At 50.1% G+C, this 24490-nt stretch overlaps 1 protein-coding gene, 1 long non-coding RNA gene and 2 other non-coding genes across 9 annotated transcripts in view; 1 reads left to right on the top strand and 3 right to left on the bottom strand.

The window, feature by feature from the left end:
• The window catches only part of LOC142499441 (calpain-1 catalytic subunit-like), a 19073-nt gene extending 5578 nt beyond the window's left edge, over window positions 1-13495 (top strand). Inside the window, exons 9-22 of one of the 6 annotated variants that reach the window (XM_075608794.1) lie at window positions 613-687; window positions 3316-3455; window positions 3726-3916; window positions 4183-4197; window positions 5250-5452; window positions 8475-8514; window positions 10237-10290; window positions 10905-10950; window positions 11243-11304; window positions 11701-11769; window positions 12173-12251; window positions 12612-12728; window positions 13196-13242; window positions 13333-13495. In XM_075608794.1, the coding sequence (XP_075464909.1) occupies window positions 613-687; window positions 3316-3455; window positions 3726-3916; window positions 4183-4197; window positions 5250-5452; window positions 8475-8514; window positions 10237-10290; window positions 10905-10950; window positions 11243-11304; window positions 11701-11769; window positions 12173-12251; window positions 12612-12728; window positions 13196-13242; window positions 13333-13359 (1165 nt within the window). In that variant the 3' untranslated portion in view covers window positions 13360-13495. Of the gene's footprint in view, window positions 1-612; window positions 688-3315; window positions 3456-3725; window positions 3917-4182; window positions 4198-5249; window positions 5453-8474; window positions 8515-10236; window positions 10291-10587; window positions 10656-10746; window positions 10951-11242; window positions 11305-11700; window positions 11770-12172; window positions 12252-12611; window positions 12729-13195; window positions 13243-13332 lie in introns of those variants that run through there. The other 5 variants (XM_075608795.1, XR_012802675.1, XR_012802674.1 and 2 more) reach the window with 5 other exon arrangements.
• On the bottom strand, window positions 13098-24490 carry LOC142499443 (uncharacterized). Its single transcript, XR_012802678.1, has 3 exons — window positions 24196-24490; window positions 17708-17803; window positions 13098-13431 (listed from the first exon to the last, which is right to left on the bottom strand). It is a non-coding gene; the product is annotated as an uncharacterized LOC142499443 (long non-coding RNA).
• Window positions 13583-13669, bottom strand: TRNASTOP-UCA (transfer RNA opal suppressor (anticodon UCA)). The gene has a single exon. It is a non-coding gene; the product is annotated as a tRNA-Sec (tRNA).
• On the bottom strand, window positions 17955-18040 carry TRNASTOP-UCA (transfer RNA opal suppressor (anticodon UCA)). The gene has a single exon. It is a non-coding gene; the product is annotated as a tRNA-Sec (tRNA).

Genomic DNA, 24490 nt, shown 5'->3' with positions numbered 1-24490 from the left:
CTCCAAAGAGTGAGACTGCCCTCCAAAGAGTGAGACTGCCCTCCAATGAGTGAGACTGTCCTCCAATGAGTGAGACTGCCCTCCAATGAGTGAGACTGCCCTCCAATGAGTGAGACTGCCCTCCAATGAGTGAGACTGCCCTCCAAAGAGTGAGACTGTCCTCCAATGAGTGAGACTGTCCTCCAAAGAGTGAGACTGTCATCCAAAGAGTGAGACTGTCATCCAAAGAGTGAAACTGTCCTCCAAAGAGTGAGACTGTCATCCAAAGAGTGAGATTGTCATCCAAAGAGTGAGATTGTCATCCTATGAGTGAAACTGACCCCCAATGAGTGAGACAGCCCTCCAATGAGTGAGACTGTCCTCCAATGAGTGAGACTGTCCTCCAATGAGTGAGACTGTCCTCCAATGAGTGAGACTGTCCTCCAATGAGTGAGACTGATCTCCAATGAGTGAGACTGTCCTCCAATGAGTGAGACTGTCCTCCAATGAGTGAGACTGTCCTCCAATGAGTGAGACTGTCCTCCAATGAGTGAGACTGTCCTCCATTGAGTGAGACTGTCTTCCAATGAGTGAGACTGTCTTCCAATGAATGAGCTCCCTGCTCCCTTTTAGGTCTTTGGAGTGGGAGTCTGTGGCAGAGACGGAGCGGAAGGAGTTAAACCTGCAGAAAGAAGATGGGGAGTTTTGGTAAAAGGCGCAATGCTCTACCTGACACAGCATATCTCTGAGGCTCTGCGTGTCCGACTCTGGATGTGATGCTCTGCGTATCTGACTCCCTGCCTGTCTCTGTTGCTCTGCTTCTCACTCTGTGTGTCTCTGATGCTCTGCGTGTCTGACTGTGTGTCTGATGCTCTGCGTGTCTGACTGTGTGTCTGATGCTCTGTGTGTCTTTGAAGCTCTGCTCGTCTCTGATGCTCTGCTGTTGCTGATTGTATTGTATTGTATGTCTCTATTTATATAGCGCCATAAATGTACATAGCGCTTCACAGTAGTAATACATATCATATAAATAACAAATAATATAAATTACAGATCATGGGAATAAGTGCTTCAGACATACTGTAAAAGTAACATTAAGGAAGGAGTCCCTGCTCCGAGGAGCTTACAATCTAATTGGTAGGTAGGGAGAACGTACAGAGACAGTAGGAGGGAATACTAGTAAGTGCGTCTGCAGGGGGCCAAGCTTTATGTATCATGTGTCCATGATTATCCACAGTGCTATTCATATGCTTCTTTAAGCAGATGTGTCTTAAGGTGAGTCTTAAAGGTGGATAGCGAGGGGGCTAGTCGGGTATTGAGGGGAAGGGCATTCCAGAGGTGTGGGGCAGAAAGTGAGAAAGGTTTAAGACGGGAGAGAGCTTTAGATACAAAGGGGGTAGAAAGAAGACATCCTGATTGTCATATGTCGCTTACCCATGTGTATATGTGTGTCTGAGAGGGTTAACAATAACTAGCTTCCCAGTTGCGTCCCTCACCGCCCTGCTGGACACTATAAATGAGCACTTACACCCCAAAACCAGCACACTACACCCCACTGGATTACCACCAGAGCCTGAGATCAGGGAGATGTGGGATTTTTCCATTTCCAGTTTTGTCAGGGATTATAAAATACTAAATAACTCTCTCCTAGTGGTTAGCAGATGTATGGCATCACATCATCATACTCAGGGGAACTTCCCGGACGCATACATATTAAATGTAATAGAACCCTTTCTAACTGAGGGAAAAACAGATTTTCTACTATTTGCCATAGTGTAATTCTGCTGCTCCCCGACTCTGCCGCTCTGCATGTCTCTGCCGCTCTGCATGTCTCTGCCGCTCTGCATGTCTCTGCCGCTCTGCATGTCTCTGCCGCTCTGTATGTCTGCCGCTCTGTATTTCTCTGCCGCTCTGTATGTCTGACGCTCTGCATGTCTCTGATGTTCTGCATGTCGGACACTGCGTGTGTCTGATGCTCTCCATGTCTGCCGCTCTGTATGTCTCCGATGCTCTGCATGTCTGACGCTCTGTGTGTCTCGTGACACTGAGTGTTACACACAGGATGCTCTGCATGTCTCTGATATTCTGCGTGTCACACACAGGATGCTCTGCATGTCTCTGATGCTCTGCATGTCACTCACAGGATGCTCTGCGTGTCACACACAGGATGCTCTGCATGTCAGTCACATGATGCTCTGCGTGTCTCGTGACACTGAGTGTAACACACAGGATGCTCTGCATGTCTCTGATGTTCTGCGTGTCACAAACAGTATGCTCTGCGTGTCTCTGATGTTCTGCGTGTCACACACATGATGCTCTGATGTTCTGCGTGTCTCTGATGCTCTGCATGTCACTCACAGGATGTTCTGCGTGTCACACACATGATGCTCTGCATGTCTCTGATGTTCTGCGTGTAACACACAGGATGCTCTGCGTGTCTCTGATGTTCTGCGTGTCGCACACATGATGCTCTACATGTCACACATAGGATGCTTTGCGTGTCTCTGATGTTCTGCGTGTCACACACATGATGCTCTGCGTGTCTCTGATGTTCTGCGTGTAACTCACAGGATGTTCTGCGTGTCACACACAGGATGCTCTGCATGTCACACATAGGATGCTTTGCGTATCTCTGATGTTCTGCGTGTCACACACATGATGCTCTGCGTGTCACACACAGGATGCTCTGCGTGTCTCTGATGCTCTGTGTGTCACACACAGGATGCTCTGCGTGTCTCTGACGCTCTGCGTGTCACACACAGGATGCTCTGCGTGTCTCTGACGCTCTGCGTGTCACACACAGGATGCTCTGCGTGTCTCTGACGCTCTGCGTGTCACACACAGGATGCTCTGCGTGTCTCTGACGCTCTGCGTGTCACACACAGGATGCTCTGCGTGTCTCTGACTCTCTGCGTGTCACACACAGGATGCTCTGCGTGTCTCTGACGCTCTGCGTGTCACACACAGGATGCTCTGCGTGTCTCTGACGCTCTGCGTGTCACACACAGGATGCTCTGCGTGTCTCTGACGCTCTGCGTGTCACACACAGGATGCTCTGCGTGTCTCTGACGCTCTGCGTGTCACACACAGGATGCTCTGCGTGTCTCTGACGCTCTGCGTGTCACACACAGGATGCTCTGCGTGTCTCTGACGCTCTACGTGTCACACACAGGATGTTCTGCGTGTCTCTGACGCTCTGCGTGTCACACACAGGATGCTCTGCGTGTCTCTGACGCTCTGCGTGTCACACACAGGATGCTCTGCGTGTCTCTGACGCTCTGCATGTCATACACAGGATGCTCTGCGTGTCTCTGACGCTCTGCATGTCACACACAGGATGCTCTGCCATGATTTCTCCCGCCTCTTCTCCTGCCTGTTCCTCTGCGGGGTGACTCTGGACTCGCTCCATTGGGGCGTTACTCAGCTCCGGGGACGCTGGAAGGTCGGCGTCAGCGCGGGAGGCGGGCGGAGACTGAGTAATTACACATACCTGAATGTGAGCGTGTGTGTGTGTGTGCTTGAGCGAGTGTGAGTGAGCGTGTATGTTTATAAGTGTCAGTATCTGTGCGTGATTGCGCTGAAGTATGATTGTGAGTGTAAATGTACATCTATGAATAAAAGTGTGTATACAGTATATGAGTGCGTATACGAGTGTGCATTCACTATATATATATATATATATATATATATATATATATATATATATACACACACTCATACAGTGTATATAACTTCCTATCTATCAGAGTCCTTTTTCAGTAACCCACAGTTCCGGCTACAAGTGGGAGGAGCTTTGCCTCAGGAGGAGGAGCCTGGCTCTGGGCGTGGGGTGGAGCCTAAATTAGCGCATGAGGCAGAGCTTCATCTGGTTTTGCTGCAGCTGCTGCAGACGAACAGACAGACTGAGAATCTGCACATCGCATGTCACCTGTATAGGGTGAGTGTCCCCATGTCACTCACAGTGTCACTGTCATTTAAAATGTCACCTATAATGTCATTGCATAACCGTGTTACCATGTCACTCATAGTATTGCCTATAGTGTTACTTCGTCACTCACAGTGTCACTGATAATGGCACTACTAACGCCACCAAGTCATTAAAATGTCATCACACTTACTATCACTGTGTCACCTACTGTATAGTGTCACTGTGTCTCTTTAATCTCCCACTAACAACATTCTTTATCTTTATCTCCCATATAGGTTCCTGAGGAGCAGGTGAGACAGAGAGAGGGGCCGGGAGTCTGTCCCTCTCCCTGCAGAATGACAGTGACACAGACAGAGGGGCCCGGGAGTCTGTCCCTCTCCCTGCAGAATGACAGTGACATAGACAGAGGGGCCCGGGAGTCTGTCCCTCTCCCTGCAGAATGACACAGTGACACAGACAGAGGGGCCCGGGAGTCTGTCCCTCTCCCTGCAGAATGACAGTGACACAGACAGAGGGGTCCGGGAGTCTGTCCCTCTCCCTGCAGAATGACAGTGACACAGACAGAGGGGCCCGGGAGTCTGTCCCTCTCCCTGCAGAATGACACAGTGACACAGACAGAGGGGCCCGGGAGTCTGTCCCTCTCCCTGCAGAATGACACAGTGACACAGACAGAGGGCCCCGGGAGTCTGTCCCTCTCCCTGCAGAATGACAGTGACACAGACAGAGGGGCCGGGAGTCTGTCCCTCTCCCTGCAGAATGACACAGTGACACAGACAGATGGGCCGGGAGTCTGTCCCTCTCCCTGCAGAATGACAGTGACACAGACAGAGGGCCCCGGGAGTCTGTCCCTCTCCCTGCAGAATGACAGTGACACAGACAGAGGGGTCCGGGAGTCTGTCCCTCTCCCTGCAGAATGACAGTGACACAGACAGATGGGCCGGGAGTCTGTCCCTCTACCTGCAGAATGACACAGTGACACAGACAGAGGGCCCCGGGAGTCTGTCCCTCTCCCTGCAGAATGACAGTGACACAGACAGAGGGGCCGGGAGTCTGTCCCTCTCCCTGCAGAATGACACAGTGACACAGACAGAGGGGCCCGGGAGTCTGTCCCTCTCCCTGCAGAATGACACAGTGACACAGACAGATGGGCCGGGAGTCTGTCCCTCTCCCTGCAGAATGACAGTGACACAGACAGATGGGCCGGGAGTCTGTCCCTCTCCCTGCAGAATGACAGTGACACAGACAGAGGGGCCCGGGAGTCTGTCCCTCTCCCTGCAGAAGGACAGTGACACAGACCGAGGGGGGCTGGCAGTCTGTCCCCTCACACAGTGACATCTTTTAGGTCAAGCGCCCCCGGCTGGACCGTGGTTTCTTCACACGGAATCGCCCAGTGGGTGACACGGGGCAGCCCCAGAACAGCCGCGGTGTCACTCTGCGCGTGTCACTGCCACCAGGGGAGTATGTCATTGTCCCTTCCACTGATGGTCACAACCAGGAGGGCGAATTCTACATAAGAGTGTATTGTGACAAAGGGACCAAGAGCAGGTGACGGATTACTCTACTACACCACTCTTAATACTCTGCACTACTACACCACACATATACTGCTCTGCTATATCACACTTCACACTACTACACACTGCTGCTACATCACGCTTCTACGCCACTATAACACAACTACACCACACCAATCACCTGCAAACTGTAATTCACAGCTCTAATGCAGAATAATACTACAACACGACTACACCGCTCTAATACACAACTCTAATAAACAAGACTGCTACACTGCTCTAATACACAACTCTAATAAACAAGACTGCTACACCGCTCTAATACACAACTCTAATAAACAAGACTGCTACACCGCTCTAATACACAACACTACTGCACCGCTCTATTACACAAACCTAATACACCGCTCTAATACACAAGCCTACTACACCCCTCTAATAAACAAGACTACTACACCGATCTAATACACTACACTACTACACCACTCTAATCCTAGGGAGTTCACATTGGTGTATGGTGTATGTCCAGGCCAGCATAGATTCACCTTGTCTTAGGGCTGGAGGCGGTTGGCTGGGCGATGAGAATAATGGGTGCCAGAAGCTGGCATGGGCACACTTCACTCACGTATTCTATCATATTGACTTAGTTGTACATTTTCTCATCAACACCGCTATCACAGACTTCTTCCCTAAGTGCCCACTCAACACTCCTTGGGAGGTGCATTTACTTCCTCTTCATTGTACCAGGCCCCCCTTTCCATCATCTTCTATGGGATCCCACTTATGTTGGGCCTTTGATGATATCCGGCCTGTTCTGTGCAAGTTACTCTAAATCTCCAGCCCTGTTGTGGAACTGCCACTTCCTCGGGGACTATGAACACTGGAGATGGCGATCTACTTGTAGGGTTGATCCCCTGACATCCTGGAGCCTTCTCTGCGTAGCCCACTTTGGCCTGTCTGCATTCCCTTTCTGGGACTTGCTTGTCTCTTGTGGTATAGCTGATAGGGCACTGTCCCAAGCTAAAACACAACAAAGGGGAGCACGATCTCTTCTATAACGTGGTAACATTTCCCCTACCTTTACTCAGAGGCTCCTCTCCTCGGCTCCTCTCCCCTCCCCTCCACTGACCTAACCTTCCAGAACTCTCTCTCCCTCTTTTATACCTCTTATGACACAGTACCCCTGTGTCACCGCAGGGTGGAGCTTACCATTTACTGCTTACCATTAACCCCTTGAAGTACAATAGTAAACCCACAGGGGGGAGGTTTACACACGACACTACGATACCTCTCTAATACAGGGGTGCGCAAACTCTTCTCCCTGCACCCCCTGCTTGTGCCCCCTCCACCCCCCCGAAAATCCTGCGCCCCCCAGTTTGCACTCCCCTGCTCTAATACACAACAATACAACACCTCTCTAGTTCACAACACCACTACACCTCACTAATACACAACACTACTACATCTCTCTAATATTCAACACTACTGTCACGATAGCTTACAGGGTTATAATATACACCAAATTACTGGGTTGAATTGAATACGACTGTGATATGATAAAGAGATTTTATTCCTTCAAATAAGGTGGACATACAATGTTGGACAAATAACAAACTGAATATATACACTTACATGGGATGGGGACCATGAAGTAGCCAGGATTCAGGCGAGCAATTCATTCAACAATACAGGATACAAACGAAGACCCTGGGTAGAGGGCTTACAGTCTCTTAAATATATTTTAGCCTCTACTCCTTAACATTGGGACCCAGGTATTGGAGAACAATTATCTGAACCCAATTAACTCTTGCCAGCTCACGTGGGAAGCAAGCTGGTACATGCCCCCTGGTAGGTGGGACATGCGCACACACTGTCAGTCAGAGTCCCATTTAGTGCACCCCACTCTTAAGCCTGGTGCCTCTGAGTCTACCATCGGTATTTCTTCACAGAGGAAAGGCTGACTGGAAGTGTGATTTGTGGCCCTTAAACATACACAGCCAGGTCCTGCTATCTCTCCCCCCTGCACACTCAATCTGGGAGGTGAAGCCTTGATCCGGACAAAGCACGCAGACACACCGGCGCCCGATGGCTCATTACAATTCCACAGCGCCAGGAACATTCGTGGGCTAATTGGGTAGCCCTGACTATACAGAAATATATCACAATTTATATATATCAAAAATACTCTGTTCGGTTAATCTGAGGGCTGAAACCTGCCATGCAATCCTGACTCATGGGGTTCTGCCTCGTGGCCAAATTTCAGCCCTCCAGGTATTACCAACCCAGACATAATGTTTTTAGGTCCGAAACCTCATTTCAAAACCAGCAGTAATTGCAACAGCCCTGTAACCTCTGCATAGGAATACATGGCATTCTGTATGTCACTGCAAATTGTGGCCAAAAAGGCGGGAAGGGGAACAAAGTGCCATAAACAAACAGTTAACCCCTTCCCTCCCGGCCTGATCCCAGTGTAGATGTTTGGTGCAATCACGTCACATGGCGGGAACACATAAAACAAAAGGGAATACAATTTGTGCTGAAGCAGGGGACTGCAGAAATACATGTATACGATTCCATTAACCCCTCGCATCTTGCACGATTGTAGGGGCTGCCAACTGGGGGTTGACCCCTTTATTACACGCCTGGCAAGCCCATCATGACAACTACTACAGAGCTTTAATACACAACACTCCTACACCTCTCCAATACAAAACATTGCTACACCTCTCTAATTCACAACATTACTACATCTCTGTAATACACAACACTATTACACCTCTCTAATACACAACACTACTACACCACTCTAATACACATCCCCCAACAAACAATACTGCTACACCTCTCTAATACACCGCTCTACTATACAACACTGCAACAGAACTCTAATACACATGTCTAATACACTGCTCTAACGCATCACTCTGCTACACCACCCTAATACGCAACACCGCGACACCATTGTACTACATCACTAACACGTACACTACTACATACACTGCGACGTTTTCTGACTCTGATACATACAGTATATTATTTCTTTTCAATTTCAGGGTTAATGACAACTTCCTCTCAACTTACAACTGTGTCCAGGTGAGCAGTGGTATATATGAAGCCCAGACAAGCAGCCGGGATATGGTGGATACTGGTCAGGGTGATCAGTGGACAATACCGACTGGTCTGGCAGGTCCAGGATTTAGACGGTAGAGAACAGGGGAGGATTTAGGAAAATGAATGGTGACAGGGACTTTTACCTAACCAAAAAAAAAAAGCGATTTATTATAAGAACGTCTTCAACAATTAAAGATAACACCCATCTCTAGAAATCAAAATAAAACTTCACCCATCAAGGGACACCGGGGTTCCCAGACTTCCCTTAGTGCGGGCATTGAACCTGTGAGGAGCAGGGGCTGCTACCCAACGTAGAGACTTGTGCAAACTTGGATTAGGTGATCCTGTGATTTGAGACACAAGGCCTATTTTCTGTGCTCATCTAAATGTATCCAAGATATCACCCAGCATGTCTTGCTAGCCCTCCTGGCTACTTGCCTTAAACTGCATAATTAAGCTCAGCTCAGCTTTTTGGTTACCTGGAGATATCCTACTTGGGTCTAAGGGCCTTACTCTATATTAACTTCAGTGAGGAGTTGTAGCTAAAATGGCTCAAATGACTGCTTTGGACAATATAGTCCTTAGACGTGGCATTTTCTCTGTCATTTTGGAGTTATTGTACTTTTAGTCCTATATGTTACAAGGCTCCCAAACTCAGGGAAACGTAACCATTTCTACGTTTTCTATGGCCCATCTGACTAGGTACCACTTGCAATGGGACAGCGTAAGGCCCAATCCTAATAATGTAATCCCTTAGGGACCACATGGATGGTTACCACATCCCCTTGGCATAATTTATCATTTTACACAACATAATTTACAGGTCTCAATATTTCTGTAATAGATCACATGTTACATTGTATATACTGTATACATTCACCATGTTACAGTAGCAAAGTAACATTATTGACCTTGGCACTAAACAATATTCAAATGATTGGATCCGGGCGGGAAGACGGGACGAGTCCCCACTCCCCTACCATCTGAGCCATTTTCCACCCAATTTTTTTGTTTTTTTCTCCCCTCTCTCTTCTTCCCCTCTCCTCTGTCCTTTCTTGCTTCCTTTCTTTTTATAATATCATCCATGTTTAATTTAATAGAGGAAAAATACGCAAATCACAAGAACAAATTGAATAGGAGAAAATGGCCCAAATAAGTTCTAACCTTTTTCTTTTGAATTTTTTTTTGATCTAATATCACTGTATGTTTCCGGAAGTTTAAAAAAGAAAAAGGTTAAAAGTGGCATTTACTGTGCTGTAGTATAGATAATTTCATAGAACTCCTTTGTTGTTTTCACCAAAAATAATAAAAAGATTTGGAATAAAAAAAAATGATTGGATCATACTCTGTAGGGTAATACACTAGCTCAGCAGACTCTCAAAGGGACTAAACTGACCGCTCCTAACAGATCACACATACGGGCAGCAATGTCCCAGGTTACTACAGATAGCCAACCAGGGCCAATGCTCGGCCGCCGCGCCAAAAATCTTGTCTTTTGGGAAAGGTAGTCACGCATCGCGCCTTGTGCGCCCACGCACACACACGCCAAGTGGGGTCTGCCCCATAGAGGGCTGTACCTCGTGTGCGACGCACGACGTCGTGCCCACCGGGGACGAAGGAGAGATACAGAACAATGTTTTAACTTGGACCCTTGTTATTGTCTTTTACTGAGGAGGAATGAGAGTCAGTGTGTTCCTTTTACAGCCGGTCTTTAGCGAGACGCCCCAGATCCGAGACCAGTCCAAAAGCACCACCGAGGTGAGACCAAGAGAGGGGTGAAATATATTTATATATACTGTATATACACACAGTATATGGTTTATAAACAGGGTGATATATATAACAAATATATATATAACAAATATATATTCACCGCGCTTCTCCATGTAAGGAGCATGCTGTTGGTGAACTCCGCTGCTTCAAACTCTCAGTGCCAGTCAGTGTCTTTACTCACTGAGCCACTCCTTCTCCCTTTAACATGTCTCACTTCATATGTTGGCTTGTGCCCTCGCTGCTGTCCGCTTGGAGTGGGGGTCCGGGAACCCAATGCACCAGGTTCTGCCTGAATTCCATTCTTATTCCTGTCTGCATCTTCAGCTGAGCGCATTTTTATTATATGAAATGTAAGTTTCTGATACACGTTGTGTGTGTCCCAATACACCTATGTGGATATTGACCTCTGGTGCGCTGTGTATTTCTTCTTGCCTTTTGGAGATCCAGTTGGGCGGAGCGCCCATCCAACACACGCTGCGAGGAGGTGTTTTTGCCTACAAGACCCAACAAGACCCATTGCCTGTTTCCTGGAGAGAGGGTCTACGCGATAGGGGTTCTTTGTATATATATTAGGTGATACATATGCTCTCCCCCCACAGGGTGATACATTGGATGCTCTTCACTTCCAACAACTTGTTAATTCAGGTGCGTTTCGGGGGGGTTGAAGCCCTTAAAGAATAATATGGGGGAAGCGGGGAACCCCTAATACCCCTCTGCCCCTTATTAACCCCCAATAACCTTCTCTCTTTAATAACCCCTAATACCACTCTCACCTTAATACCCCCTTCCTGTAGTATTAATTTAAATAATTGTAATACGGTAAATATTTAAGAGATTTGTTAACTTTTCTCCCTCTTTCCCTGTTTCTCCCTCCCTCTCTCCACTTTCTCTTCCTCCCTCCTCTCCCCCTGTCTCTCTCTCCCCCTTACTCTCTCAGGTCTCACTGACAGATTCTGTCTGTCTCTTGAGACATGTCGCAGTCTAATGTTTGATGTGGATGTATCCTTTGCAAGAGATAAAGAGAGCGCAGGCTGTCTCCTCCCTCCTGTTTCCCAACCTCCTCCTTGTTTCTTTCCGCCCCTCCCTCTCTCCCCCCCTCCTCATCCCCCCTCCTCTCCCCCCTCCTCATCCCCCCCCTCCTCATCCCCCTCTTCTCCCCCCCTCCTCATCCCCCCCTCCTCATCCCCCCTCTTCTCCCCCCCTCCTCTCCCCCCCCTCCTCTCCCCCCCTCTCCCCCCCCCTCTCCCCCCCTCCTCTCCCCCCCTCCTCTCCCCCCCTCCTCTCCCCCCCCTCTCCCCCCCTCCTCTCCCCCCCTCTCCCCCCCTCCTCTCCCCCCATCTCCTCTTCCCCCCTCCTCTCCCCCCCTCCCTCCATGTTTCCTTTACTCTCTCTCAGTCCCCATTGGCTGGCAGAGTTACCCAGCAGGAGGCGGAGCTAATCCTGACACGGGTTCGATTCCTACAGGTAACACCACAGACCAGAATTTATATGTCAACAAAAATGGGGTACTGCAAAGTATTACAAAGATAAAATGTTATGAAACATTATTTAAGCCATCAAAATCCAAACATTAAAACAACCGTGCCACGTTTCGTGCCGCTGTGGCCTTTTGTCACGCTTGACCTACCTAAATTGGTACGGGAACTTTTTAAAGAATAAGTGAAGTTTATTGATAAAGGATCATTATTTTTGTCCATTTATGGCATTTGTATACATCTGCCCTTCAAGACAAAAAGCTTGTTTGCTAACCCCTCTAATAAAACCTCAAGTGCCCCAAATGTAACTAAAAAATAAATATATATATACAGTATATAGTTTTGTACCTGTATGTATGCACCTGCATGTACGTATATCTATCACCCTTCAGGAGGTGTATATGAAGTTTTCCACTGACGCCTCTGACCCTCTAAGCTCCTATGAGTTGCCTCTAGCCCTACAAGAGGCAGGTAAGAGTCAATAACCCAGCTCCTGAGTGCCGTATTGTCCCTGTCACATTGTAGTAACCCAGCTCCTGAGTGCCTTATTGTCCCTGTCACATTGTAGTAACCCAGCTCCTGAGTGCCTTATTGTCCCTGTCACATTGTAGTAACCCAGCTCCTGAGTGCCTTATTGTCCCTGTCACATTGTAGTAACCCAGCTCCTGAGTGCCTTATTGTCCCTGTCACATTGTAGTAACCCAGCTCCTGAGTGCCTTATTGTCCCTGTCACATTGTAGTAACCCAGCTCCTGAGTGCCTTATTGTCCCTGTCACATTGTAGTAACCCAGCTCCTGGGTGCCTTCTGGGTGCCATATTACCCCTGTGCAGGTTTCGAACTGAGTAGAAACGTGTTGGAATCCCTGTGGTTACGTTATCAAACTGGTGACCTCACAGTGACATTTAGTGACTTCATACACTGTGTCACCAAAGTACATAAAATATTCGGTATGTAACCTGTTCTATTGTGCGCTGACAAACCCCACACACATACACAGCTCTGCCACTGCTCTCTGCTAATTCCTACACTACTACCCAAAACATACATCCAGCTCTCACTGCACCTCCACATTATTCTGCGCTCCTCTCGCCTATTAATGTACTACCCCCAATATACACAAATGTCACTCCCCCCTTCTAGTCCTGTACTACCCTCTCCACCCAAACACTCTGTCACTCCCTCCTTCTAGTCCTGTACTACCCTCTCCACCCAAACACTCTGTCACTCCCTCCTTCTAGTCCTGTACTACCCTCTCCACCCAAACACTCTGTCACGCCCCCCTTCTAGTCCTGTACTACCCCCAATCTACACAAACACTCTGTCACTCCCCCCTTCTAGTCCTGTACTACCCTCTCCCCCCAAACACACACACAGCTCTGCAGCCCACTCTGCTGTTCTGTATCTCCCTCTTCAGTGCTGTATCGCTTGGAGGACTCATCAGGATCCCGAGACATTAACGAGGTGAGGACGGCCATCTTTAAAGTAGCCAGCACAATATATTCTAATCCCACGTGTGCTCTGTGGCTTATCTGTGTCTGTCTCATTTTGCAGTGGATATTACGCTTCCTTGCGCTATAAAGAGAGCGCAGCTGCGACTGATTGGCTAGGGGCTCGGTCACATGATCCTCTTTTCCCACCGCAGCAGACGAGCTAATTGGACGGCAGAAAAACAAATTAAGAATTATTAGAATAAAGAGATACGTTGATTTGAAAACTAGTCTGTATTTATGTCTCCCTAGAACTACATCTCCCAGCATGCCTTGCTCCTGCAGCTCATTAACAAAATCAATGAATTGCATTTCGCCCGGAGGGTGGAATTGAACCACTCTGTCGCTAGACAGCTACAGGTTTGAAGCCTGCACCCCAGACCACTGAGGCTCATCCGGGCAATAACTAAAGATACTCCAATTTGTATATAATGCCCTGATTCTTTGTGTCTTACAAGTTAGGGAGAAACACTGTGAGGAGTATGATGGGATACTGTGGCATAAGGACTTTGTGCACATGGTTAATTAACGTTTAGTTTCACCCCTGTTGGGCACAGAGCATGTTACAGGGCAGAAAGCAGGCAGCAAGTGCAAGGTGTGAGGCCATTTGCATACAGAACTGCTGCATAATGACTCTGGGAGACAGCTGCTGTTTTACCAGGAAGTAATACATAGAGTTAGTTACCTCTTGTTTTCAAGTATGTCCTGGGCATGTCCTTAGGAACATGAAGGTGGGGAGAGACAGTCATTATGCATACATTTTACAGATCAAGACACCCAAGATCCAAGACCAATTCAAAGGCAGTGGATATTCACAATGGAGTGTAAATAGCCGATTGGCTATTCCCACTCGAGTGCAAATAGTGCCAAGCGGCTAATTACACTCTACTGCGAATAAAATGGAAAAAAAAAAAACATACGAGCCAATAATCGAACCCTGGTTCACTCAACTAAAAGGCAGCTGCACTAACCATTCAGCTATAATAGCTGCTGTTTTCAGTGAATAAAGGCAATTAAGGTAGATAGAGATGTGAAGAGGGGGTAAAACGGAAAGATGTGAAGGGGGGGAGGCAAACGGAGTGGTGGTGTAGGGGGGGGTGGGGGCAAACGGAGTGGTGGTGTGGGGGGGGGTGGGGGCAAACGGAGTGGTGGTGTGGGGGGGGGTGGGGGCAAACGGAGTGGTGGTGTGGGGGGGGGGTGGGGGCAAACGGAGTGGTGGTGTGGGGGGGGGTGGGGGCAAACGGAGTGGTGGTGTGGGGGGGGGGGTGGGGGCAAACGGAGTGGTGGTGTGGGGGGGGGTGGGGGCAAACGGAGTGGTGGTGTGGGGGGGGGTGGGGGCAAACGGAGTGGTGGTGTGGGGGGGGGTGGGGGCAAACGGAGTGGTGGTGTGGGGGGGGGTGGGGGCAAACGGAGTGGTGGTGTGGGGGCAAACGGAGTGGTGGGGTGGGGGCAAACGGAGTGGTGGGGTGGGGGCAAACGGAGTGGTGGGGGGGGTGGGGGCAAACGGAGTGGTGGTGTGGGGGGGGGTGGGGGCAAACGGAGTGGTGGTGTGGGGGGGGGGTGGGGGCAAACGGAGTGGTGGTGTGGGGGGGGGTGGGGGCAAACGGAGTGGTGGTGTGGGGGGGGGTGGGGGCAAACGGAGTGGTGGTGTGGGGGGGGGGTGGGGGCAAACGGAGTGGTGGTGTGGGGGGGGGTGGGGGCAAACGGAGTGGTGGTGTGGTGGTGTGGTGGTGTGGGGGGGGGTGGGGGCAAACGGAGTGGTGGTGTGGGGGGGGGTGGGGGCAAACGGAGTGGTGGTGTGGGGGGGGGTGGGGGCAAACGGAGTGGTGGTGTGGGGGGGGGTGGGGGCAAACGGAGTGGTGGTGTGGGGGGGGGGTGGGGGCAAACGGAGTGGTGGTGTGGGGGGGGGGTGGGGGCAAACGGAGTGGTGGTGTGGGGGGGGGGTGGGGGCAAACGGAGTGGTGGTGTAGGGGGGGGTGGGGGCAAACGGAGTGGTGGTGTAGGGGGGGGTGGGGGCAAACGGAGTGGTGGTGTAGGGGGGGGTGGGGGCAAACGGAGTGGTGGTGTAGGGGGGGGGTGGGGGCAAACGGAGTGGTGTGTGTGGGGGGGTGGGGGGCAAACGGAGTGGTGGTGTGGGGGGGGGGTGGGGGCAAACGGAGTGGTGGTGTGGGGGGGGTGGGGGCAAACGGAGTGGTGGTGTGGGGGGGGTGGGGGCAAACGGAGTGGTGGTGTGGGGGGGGTGGGGGCAAACGGAGTGGTGGTGTGGGGGGGGTGGGGGCAAACGGAGTGGTGGTGTGGGGGGGGTGGGGGCAAACGGAGTGGTGGTGTGGGGGGGTGGGGGCAAACGGAGTGGTGGTGTGGGGGGGTGGGGGCAAACGGAATGGTGGTGTGGGGGGGGGCAAACGGAATGGTGGTGTGGGGGGGGGGCAAACGGAATGGTGGTGTGGGGGGGGGCAAACGGAATGGTGGTGTGGGGGGGGGGCAAACGGAATGGTGGTGTGGGGGGGGGGCAAACGGAATGGTGGTGTGGGGGGGGGGCAAACGGAATGGTGGTGTGGGGGGGGGGGGCAAACGGAATGGTGGTGTGGGGGGGGGGCAAACGGAATGGTGGTGTGGGGGGGGGGCAAACGGAATGGTGGTGTGGGGGGGGGCAAACGGAATGGTGGTGTGGGGGGGGGCAAACGGAATGGTGGTGTGGGGGGGGGCAAACGGAATGGTGGTGTGGGGGGGGGGCAAACGGAGTGGTGGTGTGGGGGGGGTGGGGGCAAACGGAGTGGTGGTGTGGGGGGGGTGGGGGCAAACGGAGTGGTGGTGTGGGGGGGGTGGGGGCAAACGGAGTGGTGGTGTGGGGGGGGTGGGGGCAAACGGAGTGGTGGTGTGGGGGGGGGGTGGGGGCAAACGGAGTGGTGGTGTGGGGGGGGGTGGGGGCAAACGGAGTGGTGGTGTGGGGGGGGGTGGGGGCAAACGGAGTGGTGGTGTGGGGGGGGGGTGGGGGCAAACGGAGTGGTGGTGTGGGGGGGGGTGGGGGCAAACGGAGTGGTGGTGTGGGGGGGGGGTGGGGGCAAACGGAGTGGTGGTGTGGGGGGGGGTGGGGGCAAACGGAGTGGTGGTGTGGGGGGGGGTGGGGGCAAACGGAGTGGTGGGTGTGGGGGGGGGTGGGGGCAAACGGAGTGGTGGTGTGGGGGGGGGTGGGGGCAAACGGAGTGGTGGTGGGGGGGGGGTGGGGGCAAACGGAGTGGTGGTGTGGGGGGGGGTGGGGGCAAACGGAGTGGTGGTGTGGGGGGGGGTGGGGGCAAACGGAGTGGTGGTGTGGGGGGGGGTGGTGGGGGCAAACGGAGTGGTGGTGTGGGGGGGGGGTGGGGGCAAACGGAGTGGTGGTGTGGGGGGGGGGGTGGGGGCAAACGGAGTGGTGGTGTGGGGGGGGGTGGGGGCAAACGGAGTGGTGGTGTGGGGGGGGGTGGGGGCAAACGGAGTGGTGGTGTGGGGGGGGGTGGGGGCAAACGGAGTGGTGGTGTGGGGGGGGGTGGGGGCAAACGGAGTGGTGGTGTGGGGGGGGGTGGGGGCAAACGGAGTGGTGGTGTGGGGGGGGGTGGGGGCAAACGGAGTGGTGGTGTGGGGGGGGGTGGGGGCAAACGGAATGGTGGTGTGGGGGGGGCAAACGGAGTGGTGGTGTGGGGGGGGGCAAACGGAGTGGTGGTGTGGGGGGGGTGGGGGCAAACGGAGTGGTGGTGTGGGGGGGGGGGGCAAACGGAGTGGTGGTGTGGTGTGTGGGGGGGGGGGCAAACGGAGTGGTGGGGGGGGCAAACGGAGTGGTGGTGGGGGGGGCGTGGGGGGCAAATGGAGTGGTGGTGGGGGGGTGGAGGGGGTGGGGGCAAACGGAGTGGTGGGGGATGGGGGGGAGAAAGAGGAGGGGGAGAGGGGACAGGAAAGAAGGGGGAAGAGGGGACAGGAAAGAAGGGGGGAGAGGGGACAGGAGAGAGGGGGGGAGAGAGGGGACAGGAGAGGAGGGAAGGGGAGAGAGGGGAAAGGGGGAGAGGGGAAAGTGTGGGGACTGTGTATCAGTGGCTGTGTGTGTGTGTGTGTGTGTATCAGTTGCTGTGTGTGTATCAGTGGTTGTGTGTGTGTATCAGTGGCTGTGTGTGTGTGTCTGTGGCTGTGTGTGTGTATCAGTGGCTGTGTGTGTATCAGTGGCTGTGTGTGTGTATCAGTGGCTGTGTGTGTGTGTGTGTGTATCAGTGGCTGTGTGTGTGTCTGTGGCTGTGTGTGTGTATCAGTGGCTGTGTGTGTGTATCAGTGGCTGTGTGTGTGTCTGTGTGTGTGTGTGTGTATCAGTGGCTGTGTGTGTGTCTGTGCAGGCCCTATAGGCGATAAAATTTTAGTGGGTCACACAGGAGAAGTTCAAAAATAACCGGGTCAACGGAAAAAAAAGTTTGGAAAACCTGTTCTAGTAGATACTGCACTTCCTTGCGCGCTAAAGAGAGCGCAGCTACGACTGATTGGTCACATGATCCTCTTTTCCCGCAGCGGGAGATGAGCTATTTTGGATGACAGAAAAACGAATTAAGAATAGAATCAAGAGATACGTTGATGTAAAACCTAGCTCTGTAATTATTTATCTCCCTAGAGCTACATCTCCCAGCATGCCTTGCTCCTGCAGCTCGTTAACAAAATAAATGAATCTTATTTCGCCAGAGGGTGGAATTGAACCACTCTGTCGCTAGACAGCTACAGGTTTGAAGCCTGCACCCCAGACCACTGAGGCTCATCTGGGCAATAACTAAAGATACTACAAATTATATATAATGCCCTGATTCTCTAGGTCTTTCAAGTTAGGGAGAGCCAGCGTGAGGGGCATGATGGGATACTGCGGCATAAGAAGGACTTTGCGCACATGGTTAATTCAGTTTTAGTCTCACGTCTTTTGGGCACAGAGCATGTTACAGAGCAGAAAGAAGGCAGCAAGGGTAAGGTGTGAGCTCATTTGCATACAGAACTGCTGCAAAATGACTCATGGATACAGCTGTGGTCAGTATCTCTTTCCATTCTTATCTGTGTCTCTGCTTCTCTCTTCACATTGCACTTAGGAACATGGGGGTGGGGAGAAGGAAGAGAAAGTAATTATATATTCGTTTTAGGGCTGTTATATACTGTGTGCGGCTGTGCACGCGTGCGAGCCTGTGCAAAAGCAACATATGTGTGTGTGTGTGTGTGTGTCATTTATATTGGTAAAAATAAATATTTATTAACATTGTGAGAGAGAGAGAGAGAGAGAGAGAGAGAGAGAGAGAGAGAGAGAGAGAGAGAGAGAGAGAGAGAGAGAGAGAGAGAGAGAGAGAGAGAGAGAGAGAGAGAGAATATATATATACACATAAATATTACAAGATGATATATATAAACGCTAAAATACTTTTCACTAATTATCAATAACTGTAGTGCCAATGTGTCCACAAATTCTCAGTGTGATCTTTAGGTGATAAGCAATCACTTAACAACTAATCATATTCAATGATAAATATACATATATATATACATATATATATACATGAAATGAGCACATGGATTTGTAATACAAGCAACTGTCCCAAGAGATTATTCCAAATTAAGTACCCCGGAAAACTGGACTATGCAAATGGAGGCATCGCCGCATCAAAAAGGATGCACGATATCCATAGAGACATCTAGAAAACAAAAGAAAAGCGCATGCTCCATAGTGTCAATGTATTTAATAAAAATGAATAAAAAGGAGGGCTATACAAATGCACTCACAAACAAGGGTAGGCACATTTGCATGTACAGTATATATACTCTGGGGTCAGGAAGTAATCGGCTGTTGGTACACAGCGTGGAATCTCGGGGATGTAGATGGATCAAATTCAGACCATGATGTTAAGGATTCCAATCCACTAGTCTCAGCGTGCTGTGGCATCTTCCCTCAGCGCCAACCTTTAGATGCAAATGCAGTTGTGAAGCGCCGGATCAGGCCACAGGTAAAGTGAACTTCCAGCCACTGTATGAACCGCGCTGTTTCAGAGTTCTTAGGCTGCGTCCATGGTGCCTTCTCCCGTGCTGAGGCGCGCGGAGGCTGAGGGAAAGCGGGTGCTTTTCCTGGCCTTGGTCCGCGCGCCGTCCTTGGGCGTGTCGGGGGGCGGGCCAGTGACGTCACGGAGCTGGTTCGCCCTCATTGGGCGAACCGCTCACGTGACCGGCCCTGCGCTCCGGCGAGCGTCAAATCTAAATTTTGTATAAGACCTACGCTTCCGCACGCTTGCGGAAGCGTAGGCGAGCCCCTACTAAAGCCGCTCTCATTGCGGCTGTAGGGGCTCACTGGTAAGCACCAGCACGCCTCAGCACGGGTCAGCACTTACGCGCTGACCATCCCCGAGGCCTAAGTCAGCCTCCAGGGAAACACGCCTATGATTTCACCTACGTCATTGTGGGGCTGGGCTTTACCGGAGTAGACGAGCTCAGCCGTGTCTCATTGTGTGTCACAATCAGATCGTCCCAACGCGTTTCGTCACACTAGGCGACTTCCTCGGGGGGGGGGGTCTCAGTTGGGTGTAAGATATCCATATATAACCTCACAGTTACCATGGTTACAAATGGAGATTAAATCATTGAATGATCATCATTACAATCGCTCATTAGTATACTCATCTTTTAAAAATATATATATATTAATAATAATAAGGGTATATAGGAAAGGAAGATGAACCATGTATTATGCTTAACATAAAGAAAAATGTGTACATAATTATAATACAATTTCAGATTGATAAAGTATCATGACATACACAGTTTATATTAAACATCCAGTCCATGTTTACGATGATATTTATTGAATTGCACTGTTCAATAACAGGCACCACAGAAGCAAGGAGAATCTAGCACAAGTTGCATTATTTGTATATACTGTATATTGTATGTTCACATAAGTATGAAAATATATATATATGTTTTAATATATATATATATATATATATACATATATATATATATATACACACATATATTTATATATAAGAAAAAGAAAATTGCAGCGCCGATTAAACAAATATATAATAATAAATAAATAATTTATTACCTAAATAACTCAAATGAATGAAAAAATGGAACAGGAAAGGCTAAACTGTAGATAACAATGTATGGGGGAAGGTGGTATAACTGAATAACAAGGAAAAAAATATGCCAACAATGAAAAACCAAAAATGTAGATAAAAACGCTGGATGATCCGAAGAGCTATCCACAGGAACAACCCCCTTCCTCGATAATCTATAAAACAAAATAGGACAGCTCGGACTCCATAGTCTAAATCAATTAATGGTTTTAATATGAACAACATAAAATCTGGCCATTCACAAAGGTAGGTAGATCAAGCGAATTTGGAACTGTACAAGAAATTAATCTACGTGGTCTGCCGGTGGGCAGCTGGAGTCTCGTGGTTGGAGGCGTGTGATGTGTATCCGCTTCTGGATCTAGGTAACTCCAAAGGTGTGCGTCCACAGACTCCACACACTGGTCCCTCGGCACAACAGCAGTAGCTCTCCCCTGGTTCCACAACTCCTCTCCGTATACTGAGTTACACAGATTCTTGATAGACAGTCCAACTGCAAAGGCCCTACGCGTTTAGTTTCTACAATACTAGCGACTTCTTCAGGGGTTAAAGGATAGAGGGACTTTATATATATGTGTAGCCCCCTGTAAACAGCACAGGCTATACCTATCTTCCTTCTACTGTGGTAAGTCATGTTAAGATCAGGCACCAGTAATCATCATGGGTTTTCCCCCTTCATAGCCCTGTCCTGAGTGGTAGATGCAGGCCTGGACTCTGCTGCAGGCGTGAGCAAGAGGGGAGGTTCTGCTGACATCATGAGAGGCGGGGCTAGCTCTATATTTAGCAGCCAACTCCTGTGAGTAGTTTTATGCTGGAGTTGATGACGAGAGAATGCAGTTCAGTTAGTATGCCGTGAGTCGAAGAGTCCTGCGGATGGGTCCGAGGATTTGGAGGGGACCGCGGTCTCCCCTGCGCAGAGTGCAGGAGCAGAGAGAGAGGAGTGGAGAGATTCAGCTTCCTTTAGTAGAGCTGATAGAGTTATAGACTTGGTGGACCAATGCCCTCACCCCACTGCCAGGGGTGATGGGGAGAATCCAAGCCCCACCGCGAGGATAACCTCGGGGGTGGGCCACGGGGTATTGAAGCCCTAGCCCAGACCATCCTGTCGGAGGAGAGACTTGGAGGGAAGGAGAGGAGGAATTATCTGTGTTGGATGAGAGCGGAGTAATAAGTACAGCTTGGCTGTTATTGTTGTGGCTACTGGACGCCACTACCGTGGGGAGTTGCTGATCTGCTAATAAAAGAGACTATCCTTTGTTACCAAAGACTGTGTGTGAATTGGAAGCTATTACCCTGGGACCCAAGGGGTTCTTCTATACAGGTCCTGTCCCATATTCCTGGGAGTATAGAAGATTTAGGCGCTGCACCACTAAGAGATCATGGAGGCTACCACCCCAGAAGCCCGGTCCTGGCTCCCCAATAACATCGCGGGAAGCTCAGGCCCTCCTGTTCCTCACAGGTATGCACCACACCGCATGTAATCTGCCCTCATGCACCCGAGATACCACCGTAGAGTCTGGGGGAAGGGGGGAAGCAGGGTTACATATATATACCTTAACCCTGGCTGTGCTCAAAGCTGTGACCATGCAGCAAGCTTAAGCCTATAGGGAACAATGTTAAAAATGGTTTTTGAGGCAAAAAGTGACACTGTGTGCTCATTTGCATGTCATTTCCCAGAATCCCTTGCTGCAGTGGAAGTGCTGTATGATAATGGGGAAAGGCAGGGTTGCAGACCTGCCTAAGACATGCAGATGAGCATACAGTTGTATTTGCATATTTGCTTTCCTGTGGAGGGTTTTTGTCACTTTTTTTACTCACCATAACTTAACTCAGTATTATGGTATATATATATATATATATATATATATATATATATATATATATATATATATATATCCCTTATATAGTCCAAGCATGATTATTTAATTGATAATACAATGTAACCCTTAATGGGGTTATATGAGTGTCTGTGAATGAATTAGCATACTAAACAAACAACAATATACAGCTAAACCCCCTTATAACGCTGTGCTTGGGGGCCAATGAATCACATCGCGCTTTAAGCGGATCGCGTTAGAAATAATATACAATTGTATGCATTGTACAATAAAGTATTTAAGACGCCAATAATCGTGTTGTAAAGTATTCATAATTACGAAAATTGGGAGCCACCCTTGCATCGCGTTTTAAGCGGATCCGCGTTGTAACGGATCGCGCTATAACGGGGTTGAGCTGTACTAAATAAAATATATGTATACAATACAACCTAAACTACATGACAACATAAAATGGCATTAGCAGAGAGAGACATGAAACAATGACACAATTAAAGATAAATGATTATTATAAATAGATGACAACAAGTTGATATCCTAGTATAAATAATATGTACACAAATTGCACACAACATTTAATACCTAATGCTGTGAATACATAAACAAAAAGAAATATATGAAAACAAAATGAAAATACAGAAATTCATATTAAAATTCTCTGGTAATAGTTTGTTAGTAAGGGGCATGCAAAATGGAACTTGCACAATATTGCAGGGAACTCCCAACATTGGTGGTGATGAACGCCAGAGGTACTCCACTGATATACTGTGCGGCTGTCTGTGACATCACAAGTCCGTGTAGCGTTATTTTTGCCATTTTGTTACTCCACATAACCTGGTGAGTGAAACTCCTGATGAAACCTGGGCGATCCAGTGAAACGCGTAGAGCCAGAAAAAAACGCAGACCGCAGCTGTGTTGTACTGACGATCACGGCGCTTGTGCTTCCCCAAATCAGCATCCGGGCATTGAGACGAGGAGGTGCGGAGGTCAGCTAATGGCAAGTGTTACCAGGAGGAGAGACGCATGAAGACCCGTGGACGTGAGCGGGAGGGTGAACGCTGAATGCTGAAAAACCCAGATGGCGTCTATTCGGTCCTGATCACTACTTATGTGCCTGTTATTTCTTGGCACCATGCGAGTGTGTAAACGCTTTTATATACCTTCCTGATAAATCATTTATCAGCCTACGCTACTGGGGCTTTCATTTTTTATCCAAAAGGTTTGCACACACCCAGAGGTACCGGTCATTTGTTGCCACTGATGGAAATGTTTAAAAGAACAGATAGATTGACTGTACGCAGTCTATAGGTTACACTGAAGTTTATTGATTTAAAAATAGACATATTGCACTATTTTGTGTTTCTATATTTTTTATTCACATATCTGCACTCCCCACCGATTGGACTACACATTTCTGAGGATTGAAGAAGCAATTCTATGGGGGGTTGGAGCAGCACTTTATATAGTACTACCTGATATACCCGGCATTGCCCGTGATGTAATGTTCTGGCTCCCCCATCCTCCCTCTCAACTCACTTCCCCCCCTCTTCACAGCTGTTCAGAGCTGCGCCCCCCTCCCCCCACTGTTCACAGCTCCGATTCCCCCCCCATTCAATGCTTTGTTTCCCCCCTCCCCCCCCCCCCGTTCACAGCTCCGTTCCACCCCCTCCCCCCCCTGTTCACAGATCCGTGCCCCCCATGTGTTTGGCAGCTGAGCTGACTGAGGGGGGAAGTGTGTGTCAGTCAGTCAGTCAGTCAGTGAGTGTGTGTGTCAGTCAGTCAGTGAGTGTGTGTGTCAGTCAGTGGGCTTCCCCCCCTTCTCTCCTGACTCCATCTCTCCCCCCCTCTCCTGACTCCCTCTCCCCCCTCTCCTGACTCCCTCTCTCCCCCCCTCTCTCCTGACTCCCTCCCCCCCCTCTCTCCTGACTCCCTCCCCCCCACCCTGCGCCAGTGCCTGTCCGCTGGGCGCCGCCATCTTACCTCCCTGCAGGAGGAAGGGGGTCCTTCCAGAGACTGCCTGCCCACTGCCTGTCCACTCAGCGCCGCCATCTTACCAGAGGCAGCTGCAGGAGGAAGGGGGTCCTTCCTGAGGCTGCCTGTCCACTGTCTGTCCCCCCCGCGCGGAGCTGTGTCGGTGGCGACACTACCCGCATGCTGCTGCTGGCCGGGGCTCGGGTGAGCCTGGGGGGAGGTGAGCTGGGGGGGGTGATGGGGGGGAGGTGAGCAGGGTGAAGAGGTGTGTGTGTGTGTGTCAGTTGGATGAGGTCGAGGGGGA

The sequence above is a fragment of the Ascaphus truei genome, chromosome 7, assembly GCF_040206685.1.
Source record: "Ascaphus truei isolate aAscTru1 chromosome 7, aAscTru1.hap1, whole genome shotgun sequence".
In the NCBI taxonomy this organism is placed as follows: domain Eukaryota; kingdom Metazoa; phylum Chordata; class Amphibia; order Anura; family Ascaphidae; genus Ascaphus; species Ascaphus truei.
The sequence above is the reverse complement of the archived record's forward strand: the minus strand, read 5'-3'. Positions and strand labels throughout refer to the sequence as shown.